Source organism: Heloderma suspectum, chromosome 3 (assembly GCF_057233095.1).
Source record: "Heloderma suspectum isolate Gila_16-S chromosome 3, 16-S_ref, whole genome shotgun sequence".
In the NCBI taxonomy this organism is placed as follows: Eukaryota; Metazoa; Chordata; class Lepidosauria; order Squamata; family Helodermatidae; genus Heloderma; species Heloderma suspectum.
Genome location: NC_139460.1, coordinates 173,801,776 through 173,814,764, shown reverse-complemented (window position 1 = coordinate 173,814,764; position 12,989 = coordinate 173,801,776). Strand labels below are relative to the sequence as shown.

The following is a 12,989-nucleotide window of genomic DNA, read 5'->3' as shown; positions in this document are numbered from 1 at the left end:
TGTGTGTGTGTGCGCGCGCGTGGAGGGGGGGCGGCGTGTGTATGTTGAACAATTATTTCGCTGCCATTTTTTATTTTCAGCATTGCCCAGAATTTGGCATAAAAACTAAGTAATGTATTACATCCCAGTAGCATGGGATACTGATCAGAGAAGGGTCTGACCAGATGACCTGAGTTTATATGAAATAAAGATGTCTTTTATATGTTCTGAACATAAATAATTCAGGGCTTTAAACTGCACCTTGAATTCCACCTGAAACATACCTAGAAACATAGAACACATAGCTGTGGCTATGTTTGCATTTAACCATTGAGGACTAGCTGAAGCAACTGTTGGGCTCATGTACTTTCTCCCTCTTCTCCTCTGGTGCAAGTGAAGGGAGGAAAATCAGAAACTTCCACTTCCATTTTAAATTAACCACAGTTTACTATTACATCTTAACTGTGGTTAATCTTCAGACTGGTTTGAAGATGTCTTGTTTCAACAAACTATAGTTAAGCTTAACCACAGTTTGTCCAGGTTTGTACATCACAACAAGCTGTGGTTAATCTAAAATGGAAGTGAAAGCTTCTCAGCTTCTCATCACGGAGCAGGAAGGGGGAGTGGGAGTGGTGTGAGCCCAATGTTCACTTTGGCTCATCCATGTAACAGCTAAACCATGGTTTTAGAGTTATGTGTACATGCAACCAAGTTTGAGGCTGAGCTATAGATGGAGGCTTTGATATGGTTTATTTATTGGGGGGTACAAGTTTTGTTAGTAATATTTAATAAGAGAAATTTCAGAATGTATTATCTGGAGCAATGAAGAGTTTGTGTGGTCAGCTTAGCAAACTATGTTGTTACCTTGATGATTAATGTTTACAATCTTCCTTTTAGGTTCCTGCTGGGACTAAGCCACTAGAACTGCATTCTGGGACAGATGGTTTCATAAAGACTGCCAGCCATGAACAGCTATTGGCAGAAATGATGCAATCCCATATGGTTAAAGATATTTGTTTGATTGGAGAAAAAGTAAGTACCATAATGTAACTGTACATAGCTAAATGTAATGCAGTCTTGCAATTAATGCACCATATATCAATCCTGTTTAAAAAAAATCTCGCTGTACCTATTTATCACAGAATGATTTCTGTCAAGCTTCTCATCTGGAAATAATTGTTATTTACCTAGCTTTAATTACTGTTTTCCTGTCTGCTTCAAGGCATTTCCCCCTCTTTTTTCCCTTTAGGGTTGTGGCAAAACGGTTCTTGCTAAGGAGTTTGCAGCTACATTAGGATACAACATAGAACCTGTCATGCTCTATCAGGTAACCTCATTTGTTGATGTATCAGTGGCAAGTCCTGCCTCTGGACAAGGGGTTGCACCTGAATGGTCATTAGTCTCTTCAATATTAGCCTAGTTCTTACTGAGGCAGTAAACCTCTACCTGGGCTGTAGCACTTCAGGCTGCATGTGACCATATAAAAATAAGTCCTTGCACTTAGAAAATTCGATGTCTGGGAGAAGAATAAGCCTAACCTTATTCTTGACATCTAGCTTTCTATGTACATGAGTCATGTGAACCTGCAATCTGAAGTGATACAACCCAGACATGAGTTTACCACCTCAGTGAAAAGTAGGCCATTGAGATTGTGACCTATTGCAAAATGCAGCTGATTTCATTTCTGCATTTACTAATGACAAAATGTAAAGTAAAAAATTTAAAGTAAATCTTTTTGTCAACAATTTTTATGTCGCTTGTTTTTGATATTTTTGCCTAATTGCACGTTTTAATTAATGTAGTAAATTTAAGGGTTGCAAGCAGCAACTTGAGTAGTAAAACAATTTGCTGCTTTTAAGGTATGGATTTAGATTACCCATCTGCAGAATCATTGAAGACCTGTTAGAGAAAAGCAGAATTGGGCAAAGTTTTGTGCAATGTGAATTCAATCTTCTGAATGTTCAGAATATATTTAAAAGTTGCATCAACAGACCTTTTCAGTTCACTGTGGGCCGAATAATATTTTTGTACATGAACGTTACTGGATTTCAGAGGGCAGTGAGATTAGTGACCTATAGATTATTAAAAACAATTTGCTACTTCACTGCATGAGTTACCACTCCATTACTTCTAGTATCCAAATCTACCTCCTTTCATGGTTCTTTGAGCCTTATGTATTGAGGTCCCTGACAAATAGTGTTTTGGTGTTTGTCACACTTCGTTTTCTAGTTCTCACAAAACAAGCAGTTGATGAGACAGTACACCACTGTCTGGGCTTCACCACTTCAGACTGCAAGTGACTGCATTCTCCTCCACACAAAAATGAATAATAAATTCCTGCACATAATAAACTAGCTGTCAGGGAGAAAGATTCTTGCCCAGCCTTCTCCTTGACATGCTATCTTTCTATGTTTGTAAGCCCCCATTTGCCGATTGATAGTACAATATAGATAAGCTTTGCCACCTCTTCTGCTGTGTGTGAGAAATAGGACTATATGTAACATTTCAAGACATTAATTCTACCTAAAATCCTACCAGAGGCATATTTTATATTGCATATCTTATGCTGAAGTTGCTAGGCTTATCTAGGAATAAATTTTCTGCTATTCTGTTCTCTGGTAATGCCCAATGAAGGCATAGGCTGATGCATATGACAGAGGGTCTTCCCCATATAGCCATAATTCTTCAAGGAAACAAGTTGCGGACTTGGGAAGCAGGATTACAGAGTGAGAGCAATCCTTGATCATCACAAGGACTAAAACATTGTTCTGGCTTAAATTGTCAGCTTCTCCTTTCATTAAAGGTAGTACTTGTTTCCCTTTCTGTAGACAATAGCACACTTAGATATGTTGTGTATTGTATTGCATTGCATTGCATTGCATCACATATATAGAAAACATACTTTTGAAAATTGTCTAACCAACTGCTGAAACAGTCAGCAGCCCCTTGCCTGCCTTTGACTGCATGTCTTGGTTAAAGCAAAATGTTACACTACAAGCAAAATAAATCTCTCATATTATTGAAGCTCAGTTTAATAGCAATTTTGCCACTGTTTTTGTTACCCATAGGATATGACAGCTCGAGATCTGCTGCAGCAAAGGTACACTCTCCCTAATGGGGACACTTCCTGGAGACCATCTCCACTTATAACAGCTGCATGTGAGGGAAAGCTTGTTATTCTTGATGGTATTCACCGTGTCAACCCGGGCACTCTAGCTGTCCTCCAAAGGTCAGTTTGACAACAGTCATGGAATAGGTCTGTGGAATGTTAATAAAGGATGTGAATATGGAGGCGTGCATGCATTCTAAGTCAGGTTCACGCTAGCCAATGGCTTCCATATGAGCATTTCAGGAAGTGTGTAGGGGTGCCATCATGCAGAATCACCATTTCTATAAACCGGTCATGATGTGTGCAATAATGGTAATGCCATTTCAAGCAAACAATGGGAGCGTTCCTCCCATTACATATAGCATGTGTGCAGAATCTCAGGCCCCGGGAGCCAAATCTGGCCCTCCTGTAGTCACAATCTAACTCTCGAAGGACCAAGCAACAAATGTTAAATGACAAATGGCAAATGTATTTCCTGTGTGTCTGTGGGATCAACACGGGAACATTTTAAGGATAAAGCTAAATCTAGAAATACACAATAAATAGAGTTGAGGTGGCCACTACCAATTGTGGTTTTCTAGACGCATGTCCCCATGAGTTTATCATCAAGTGTACTCTTCCAACATTTTGGAGTTTATAATGTGGACATGTGCATAAACATGAGATACCACTTCTGTGTAAGTCTCTGAACTGGTTCGCACATCACGGCGAATCAGGGATGCTTGCCGCGTGTGCACCACTTCCAGTTTTCAGAAACAATCTGTTAGCATAACGTCTGAACCCAGACACTTTGGGTTGATTGTGGGTTAAACAACCCAATGTTAACCCATGGTTTGTTCATACTGTATGATAGCCTTGGTTTGTTTAACCCACGAACAACCCAAACTATCTGGGTTGTTATAACCTATGAACTGGAAGCAGTGCACAGTGCGCATCCCCATAAATGGTGGGTTAATTAACCATGATTTGCTGCCCCGTGCTGCCGTGACATGCGAACAGCCCCTTTAAGTGGCATTCATTCTTTCAGAATAAAATGGTTGTTTTATGATTGGAGTTATAACACTTCTGAAGTTGTTCCTGCTTTCATACCATCACAGTGCTAATATAATTAACACCTCTTATTGTGAAGATGCCTTCAGTTATTTATTAGAGTGCTTGTGTCTGCCTTGCATATAAATCACATTTTGAACATTGTGCTGATTTGTATTGGGTTTTTTTTTTTAAACGATGCAGTTTGGGGTGAGAGAAGGAAGGTGATGTGGGTGCATGCAAGATATTCTTAGCACTTATTTCCCTATAGAGTGCTTGCTTCACATTTTTAAATTGCTATTTGAATTTGGGAGTTTAAAGAGTGGTTTGAGGCTTTTGAGGGAGCTGCATTTTGAAAGAGAAACTGTTGGACAGTGAATGCATGCACAAAATGTATACCTTTACACTTCTGGATGCTGGCTCATATCTTTAATTCTGTTCAGTTAAGACATGCTTTGGTATCCTTGAATTTCAGATTATTTCAAAAGGAAGGTGAGCAAAATTGTTAGTTACACATAATTAATGTATTATTTAAAAACAGCATAAATTATTTAGTTAGAATGTGTAAGAAATTAGTTAGAAAGTTTAGTTTAGTCTCTTTCATGGTCTCAGTGCAGTCCAGTATACAGAGCTTCGTTATATACAGGCTACTGCATTAGTCAGTTAAGAAACTGAGTGGGAAGGTGAGGGATTTGTGCACCCTGAGGACCAGGTGTGAGGGAATCATATAAAAAATATTTATCACCTGCCCAGGTGCAGAGCTCATATGTTGGGGTGGGCAGCTTGTGGCCCTCTAAATATTTTGGCCTACAACTCCCATCAAATCTACCCAGCATAGCCAGTGGTGAAGGATCATGGGGATTGTAGACCAACATGTCTGGAAGGCCACAAGTTGTCCACCCCTGCCACTGTGGAACTGCTCAGATCACTAGTTGCAGGTAAGCAACCTGTTTTTCTGTCTCTTTCCAGAATAAATTCTGCTTCTGAACTATTGACTGTGACCTGCATGCTTCAGAAAATGTATTCACATTGGAGCAAGGCTCTCAACTCATTCTTGTTGGAGCCTATTTGTTTATTTTATGTGTGTATATTTCAATATGTCAAGTGATTTCTAAATTCAATTTCAGAAAGCCATCCATAAAAGACAGGCAGAAAAATGTTTCTCTAATTAATGAATATTAGTTATCAGAACAGACAATCCAATGTGATTAAAACCCTTTTTTTGCCAATTCTTATACAGGTTAATTCATGATAGAGACATTACTCTTCATGATGGCACCCGCTTGCTCAGGGAAGATAGATATAAAAAGTTAAAAGAAGAGTTGCAGCTCTCAGATGAAAAACTACAGCAAAGGTAAGCTGCTCAGAATTAATTTGTGCCCTGATTCATAGAATTTTTTGTATGGGTATGGAAGACTGTCTTAGGTATGTCTTCAGAAGAAAAAGATTTTTGGTATAACTGGACTCTTTTGCTTCTTTATCAGTCAATACCAATGTAAAGGAAGTTCTCAATGTAAAGTACAAAGTTCTCAGTAGTTGGTAGATTACACCTGCAAGGCTTCACCTTATATATCCAAACTATAGTCAGTGTTGTTGGAAGGGATGTGGCCAGATTGGCTCATGTTTTCATCTTTGGTGGGAATGTTTGACAGTACAGGTATTTTAGAACATAGTTGCTGATGGCTGTCAGAAATTTCTCCATATTAGACTACTTGAAACACCTAAAGCTGTGCTTCTTCATTATTTTGAACCTAACATCCCTGGATTCCTGCATAAATTCTTTTTTAAACAATTGTATACAGTGTCACACTTGTGTATAGCACATAACTGGAAGTCTCCGAAGCAGCCACCTAAACAGCAATAGATTTGAGAGGCTGTTATGTACAAAACTACTCAGCAAGGAAGGAATTCTAATTTTAAAAATGATATAATGGCACCATGGTTTCCGTTTATTTCCTATGTGAAAGCTCTTCAAACATTTTAGCAAATTCCTGTTAAGTACAGATACCTATCTTTCTTCTAATAGATAAATATATTACACAGACTCTCTCTCTCTCCCTCTCTCTCTCTCTCTCTCTCACACACACACACACACACACACACACGTGTATGTAACTTATGTATCCAATTTTTCATTAGACAGTGAGCTTCTCCTTAGGCTGTTTTACTTTAGTTGTTCCACAAGCATATCCATGATATACTAAGAATTATAATAAGTAAGCTTCTTGTGTGAATTCATTTTTGTTGCATGTATTTTTCTCTTTGAAATAAAGTAACATTAAATTAAATGGGAAAAAACAATAGTTCTTTGTAGCCATGATGTGCACCATTAGTTATTTAAAATCCTGAGCATTTCAAAGGTTTTTTTTTACTGTTAAATCTTTCCCCCCTAAAACAGTTATCTTTTATTAAAAACCTTTAAAAGTCTACTATCACAACATAAAGAGCTGAGCTAGGTGGACATTGAGAGAAGGAGTGGTTGGAAAGGTGAGAAGGGAACTGAGAGTGGAGAAAAAGGGGGGAATAGTCATTGCTTCCATTTTTTTTTTACAAGTGAATCATCTCCCTACTTTTTTAACTGAAAAGAAGCATTAGGGAATTCAGTTGAGAGCAAAGAGGGTTGCAGGGTGAGGGGCTGCTTAAATCTCTCCCTTCCTGTTGCTTTTCCATTCAGACTGGCCTCTGTACTTTCCTATGTGTTGGATAAAAAATACAGTAACCCTGTATTGCTAACAGCAGCTTATGGAGGGTGATTTACAATGGACAAATTGTGGCAGGGGAAAGGGTGTTTATTTCACATTCATATATCCTGTCTTTTTAATAGAATTATACTCAAGGTGGCTTACAAATTAAAATAAAAAACGAAACCTTAAATCCTTAAAAACAACAACACCTAAGTTATAAAGCAGGAGTCAGCAGCAGTAGGCCTATAAAACACTAACCCCTGGCCAGCATATCAAAACATAACATCCATGTTAAAATATTATTATGCTTGTTAGAAATAGGTATTTATGGCTCCAATTATTAGGAAATGTAGATATTAAAAGTTATAATAAATGTATAAATCCATGTTCCAGGGAGTGGATGTCAGCCGCAAGCACGACCTTGTTGCCATGTAATGTATGGAGTGACCCTCATTCCAAGAAGTCAGTGTGAACAACTGGGCTTCTCCAAAATGTTTAGGCGCCGTATATTTCCTTTAATCTGAGGACTAGACAGAATTATTTAGGAATGCATAGCACTGATGCTGTATACCAGTGGTTCACAGATATTTCACTAGAAGATCCTCTTTTTGAAGATCCACTTACTTTGGCAGCATGTGATGAAGTTGACTGCTAGTATTACTGCATTTCCTGACAGAAATAATCATACAGAAGGATTGAGATGAGTTTCAGAAATGAGCATGTTATCCTACTTAGTAATGAAAATAGAAGTGAATAAAAGTGAAAACGTGATGATAGCTGCCCTCCTCTATTTGAAAAATAGTTGTTCCTTGATAAGCTTAGTTGCTACCCTCTGAACTTTGCAGCTTTCCTACATTTTGACAATTGCATATTCATTGGTTCCTGTCAAGGATAACGGCCTGCTTTCCGCCATAAGATCGGGTAGGGTACCACGTTGGAGGTAACCACCTGGGATTGTGTGTAATCTAGAGGCTCCTTGGCCCTTTGTCCAAGGCCAAATGCAGTCCCTGCTAACCAGAAAGTGCCAACAGCTGGAGTTGGTGGGGAGTTCCAGGCTCTTGGAGGCCAGGGCGGTCCACCCAGGGACTGAGCCAGTGATTGGCTGAAGCAAAATCTGCCCTGGGTTGCCAGGGCTGGGCTTTAAAAGTGGGCTGAGGTGGAGGCATAATATGCCTTCATCCTGGTGGCCTTGGACCTGCAGATGTCTGGTTGCTATCCAGGGAGATCCATACTTAGGTATGCAAGGATAGGCCAGGTAGATTTAGTATTTTGCTTGGGTGTGCATTCATGAAGCTCTCCGTATATAGTTAAGTGATTTAGCTTTGTACCCTTTGTGTAACTTTCTATTTCCATTCTTCCCTTTCCTTCTACCCCTTTATTTTGATCTTAATAAATCTTTATCCAACCTTTAGTTGGTGTGATCTCTCTGCATAACCTCAGTGCTAATGTCAGTGCCTCTTGGATTAAGAGGGTGGCTACTGGGTATTTTGGGGGACTGAAAGGCCAGGGTTGGCCAGTCCTGTTTTTGGGAAGGAGGTCCCAGGATTGGGTCCTGGGCGGTCCTCCCTTGCAGGGAGGCTGGGGCTGGTCCCGGTGGCTGGGATCCTCCTTCCCTCCTTTTCCTTGATAGTTCCCATTTCACATGATTATTTCAGACACTTTATTGTTTGTGTTTATCAGTCAGGGATTAGCTTTGAGGCTTAGGACTTTCAGCTAAAAATAACTAATGTCACCATTCAGAGCTTTGATCTGGGTGACTGTTTTCAACAGGCAGTCCCCAATTTCTCTTTGAAATATTCACATGTTTTTGTAACTGCCAAACCAGCTTGCCAACCAGCACTATACAGCTTACATTTTTTGTTCAGGTTGTGTCCTTAAGGTGAGATATAAATGTGTCTTTTGCCTGCTCATACAGCCTTTTTGCGTGAGCCAGTATAGTTAACTAGTTAGCTTCCTGTCTTCAGTTAACTATAAGTTACCCATTATGTCCAAAGCAGGAAACGATGTTTAACAGCTTTGAAACAAGCCAGGATACTCAACCAGCGTTTGAAATTGATTGAATACCCTGGCATATTCCATAGCCACCTTGAGTGCCATTTTTGGTAGAAAGGCAGGGAATAAAACAAACAAATAAATATAGTTTCCCGATTTCAACAAGTAATTATAGAAAGACTTTCTGGTTTGTTTGCTGACTTGTCCAAAGGGGCTGGATGCACAGGCAAAAGTCTTGTTCATATTTCAGTTTATTAAGCCGAGAGGTGGTCCTCCAAATGCAGTCACTGTGTTGGTCTTCAAAACTGAAAAACAGATTAATTCTCTTCTTGTACCATGCCATGGGCAGAAATGCAAAAACAAAGGATGCTTTTGAACTGAATAGAGCAGTCTCATCTGCATTCAGATTCAGATTAGACATAAAAAATGTATTATTTTCTCACAGGTCCATTTTTCCCATCCAGCCTTCCTTCAGAATAATTGCCTTAGCAGAGCCTCCTGTCATAGGAAGCACCACTCAGCAGTGGCTGGGCCCAGAGCTCTTAACACTTTTCCTTTTCCATCACATAAAGCCTCTGAGCAAGAGTGAAGAAATTAGAGTTATTAAAGAGATGGTAAGTGTTCACAAAGCTTTGCTTTGTTGCTTGGCATTGGTTGCTATTCAGATCAATACTTGCTCTTTCTTGCTTTCTTGCTTTTCTTGCTATTCTCAGAATGTACTTGTGATTAAGTTGGAGATGTGCAAGGGCCTGCACTAGAAGTGCTTGACTTGCGTGGGGGCTGTCTGCTCCTATTTGTACTTTTGTACATGGAAAAATTATCTCTACGCTCCTGTTCAGGGTTCCAGTCAGCCCCTTTCCAGGATACTCTATTCCACCTTCTCTTCCACCCATCCCATCCTATTTTTATTATTTCCCCCTCCAACAGACACTCAACATTCTGTGGCCATTGAGCATGCTCAGTCCTCATTGGGCTGTTTGGGGGTTTTCTTCCTTGGTTTTTTCTCTAACTTGGTTTACTTCTGCAAACCAAGTTGATACCTCTCCATTAAGGATTGCCATTCAGAGAATGAGTTCACTAGTACACTAGTCATGTTTGTTTGTTTGTTTGTTTGTTTGTTTCAGGTCCCAAATGTGCCTAGTGCTGCAGTAGAGCGGCTGTTGAATTTAACACACAAACTTCGTGAAACAAATGATCCCACTGTGAGTCCAGCTTTTCTTATTTTAATTGTCTGTCTCGCTTGTTCTTTGGTTGACCAGAGTACCACCACATGCTACCAGCATGCTGTTTTGAAGTATTAGGATTTCAGGAAGTGATTTTAATGACAGTCATTCTTAGCGGATCCTTATCCAACACTTAAGCATGTTCTTAATATGAAGGGTGCAATCCTATGCATGTTTAGACAGAAAAAAGTCCTACAACTCCCAGCATTCCACAGCTAGCATGGCTGGCAGGGGAATGCTGGGAGCTGTAGGACTTTTTTCTGTCTAAATATGCATAGGATTTTGCCCTAAATTGCTGTGAAAGCATTCAGTGCCATAGGTGGTTCATCTATTTACAATAGTTACAAGTTTGTTGTGACACTGTGAGTAGACAGCGTTACTGTTTTCGAACAATAAGCCCTTGCCTTTTACTTAGAGGATTATTTAGGACTGTCTTGGTGGAAATGAAGATACAAACTAGAATGAGGGTCAGAGAATGTTATTATTTGAATACATTTATTATTAAGGGAGCAATCCTGTGGCCGCTAGACAGCGGCTAGACGGCCATAGGGTATCTGGCTTTCCGGGAACCAACTTCACCCCACTTCGGAACAGCCCCATCCTCCGCACTTGCAAGAGGAGTGTGGAGTGGCCGAAAAGGGGCAGGGTGGGGAGGGCAGAAATGCCTGTACAACACATCCAATGTGCTATACAGCAGCCTCCTCCCCCACTAACCCCTCCCGCGGCTAGACAGCCACAATCGGCTGTCTAGCTGAAACTGCAAGGCAGGAGAAGTTCGGAGGGAATGATCCCCTCCGTGCTTCTCCTGCTCTGCTTTGGATAGGCAGTCACCTCCGAATTCAGAGACAGCTGCCTATCTGAATAGGATTGCGCCGTAATTTTACGTTTGCATTTTTAAGAGGAAATGAAATACGTATTACCTGATGATTGCAGCTTTGAAGGGCAAATCATTTCTATGTCTTGTTCATTTAATGCCTAAATCTGATATGTCTTGAAAATTGTATGTGGAGCTTTACATAGATGGAGTTTTCTTCCTAAGGCCACAATTCTATGCATGTTTGTCTAAAAAGTTTAGTCTTTTTTCTGTCTAAACATGCATAGGATTAAATTATTTAGTGATATATAATTACAGAGCATCTGAAAAGTGGAGCCTCTCAGTAGGTATACCTTTTTAAAATTGCAAAATATCCAGAGATCTCCATATCAGAAGTGAGTCACAGTTCAGACTGAGGGGAGAATCCTACAGATGCGTAGTGACAGGTCATCTGCAGAAAGAATTATAAATAGCTTGCTTGTGCTGTAAGTTGAAATGCATGCCTTAGGTATATTATCCATAGTGGCTCATGTAGGATAGGGGAGAGAACATGGCTTCTTTCCCCCTGCAGGGTTCCAGATGTGTGTTTACTCTTGGGTAAGGTGATAATGATGGAGCACAAACTCAGTTGTTAACCTGTTAAATTCATGAATTAATCTTGCTGTTAAATGTGGACTGTGTCTTGAGTTTGGATGTCCCTGCCAGACGTTAAATTTGCTTAAGTCTCTTTTTGTTAGATTTAGACTTTGGCTGATGTTTGGACATTTGCTTTCACATGTTGCAAATGCAACGCCTTGTTTGAAGAAAATGAAACATTACTGCCTTTGGGAACTAATGCATTTGAAGGGACTGGCTTGATGAAGAGATTTGTTTCAAGTGCTTACTTCCAAAAAATAAGCTAACTAATGCAAATTTGCCCTTTAGAATCTGGGGAAGAGGTTCTAACCCAGATAAATGGATTCATTGACAGTTTAGACAGTGGCTCTTCTAGTGTGTGTGTGTGTGTGTGTGTAAACACTCTTCCATCCTTTGTCACTGATTACTAAATACTGGATTAAATTAATTTTACTTTGGATAGGCACAGTCACTAGCATCATCCTTGTCTACACGGCAGCTACTGAGAATTTGTCAGCGACTATCTCACTATCCAGATGAAAGCCTCTACAATGCTGTCAATAAAGCTTGCCTTTCCAGGTATATTTTCATATTATTGTGACTTGCTTGTAGCTTAATACTTTAAGTTCTTTAACAATTTGAAATTCCCAGACAGGAAACATCACTTTCCCTCTGTTTGATTTGTGTTTAATTGAATTCCCACTTATGATTACAAAACAATCAAGACAAAATTGCCAGCATTATATAGACAGGAATAGGTCTGTAATTGTTACTGCAATAAGTTAGATCAGATAGCCTTCTGCCAGAAATACTTCCATTTGACCGAATATGAATAATAGTTGCTTACAAGTGGGCACCCTCAACAAAATGTTACAGTGTATCTGCACTGCAGGAGTGTTGTTGCTCCAGCCACAGGAACCTTGTAGTGCTGTTCCCCCCCTCTCATGGGAGGGGGAAGGGGAAAAGGATAACCTTTTTCTTTCTACTTGTCCAAAATATTCTTCCACTATGCAGAGACAACATTAGGTTTCCTCTACAGGTCTGTGACCTCTTATGAAGGGAAAAGCTTTGCCTTGGTGATTGTAGTCTTAACTAAACAATTTATATATTCTGGATGCTTTGGACTGGAATGACCATAAGGGTAATGGAAAGAAACATGAAGGAGTCTGCTGTACCACAATATATTTTCTAATTTTCATGCTCAACTAAAACAAAACCCAACAAAATACACACACCCATGACATGTCTGAAATCATCATAGTAACATATATGATAATGGTATTCAGTGGCCCAAAAGCACTACAGATGTTGTCTCCTGTAGGAGAAGAGGAAAATACCATACTTTTCTCCCTGAAAGTAATGTTGCCACTGTTTTCTCTCTCATTAGGTTTTTACCCAACCTTGCGAAATCTGCTTTACATAAAAACCTGCTGGATTCTGGAATTGAAACAAGCCCTACTGAAACTCAGAAAATGGAAGGAAAAGACTTTAGCTGTAAGCTGACACCCACCCACCCCTCTTCTGCTAAAGTGAACTTCAAGATA

The 12,989-nt window shown here is 39.7% G+C and overlaps 1 protein-coding gene across 2 annotated transcripts in view; it reads left to right on the top strand.

Moving 5' to 3' along the window:
* The window catches only part of VWA8 (von Willebrand factor A domain containing 8), a 123,091-nt gene that overhangs the window by 30,250 nt on the left and 79,852 nt on the right, over positions 1 to 12,989 (top strand). Inside the window, exons 11-18 of one of the 2 annotated variants that reach the window (XM_084844917.1) lie at positions 877 to 1,011; positions 1,229 to 1,306; positions 3,048 to 3,208; positions 5,358 to 5,471; positions 9,239 to 9,407; positions 9,918 to 9,995; positions 11,909 to 12,024; positions 12,833 to 12,939. In XM_084844917.1, the coding sequence (XP_084701043.1) occupies positions 877 to 1,011; positions 1,229 to 1,306; positions 3,048 to 3,208; positions 5,358 to 5,471; positions 9,239 to 9,407; positions 9,918 to 9,995; positions 11,909 to 12,024; positions 12,833 to 12,939 (958 nt within the window). The remainder of the gene's footprint in view (positions 1 to 876; positions 1,012 to 1,228; positions 1,307 to 3,047; positions 3,209 to 5,357; positions 5,472 to 9,238; positions 9,408 to 9,917; positions 9,996 to 11,908; positions 12,025 to 12,832; positions 12,940 to 12,989) is intronic. The other variant, XM_084844919.1, reaches the window with a different exon arrangement.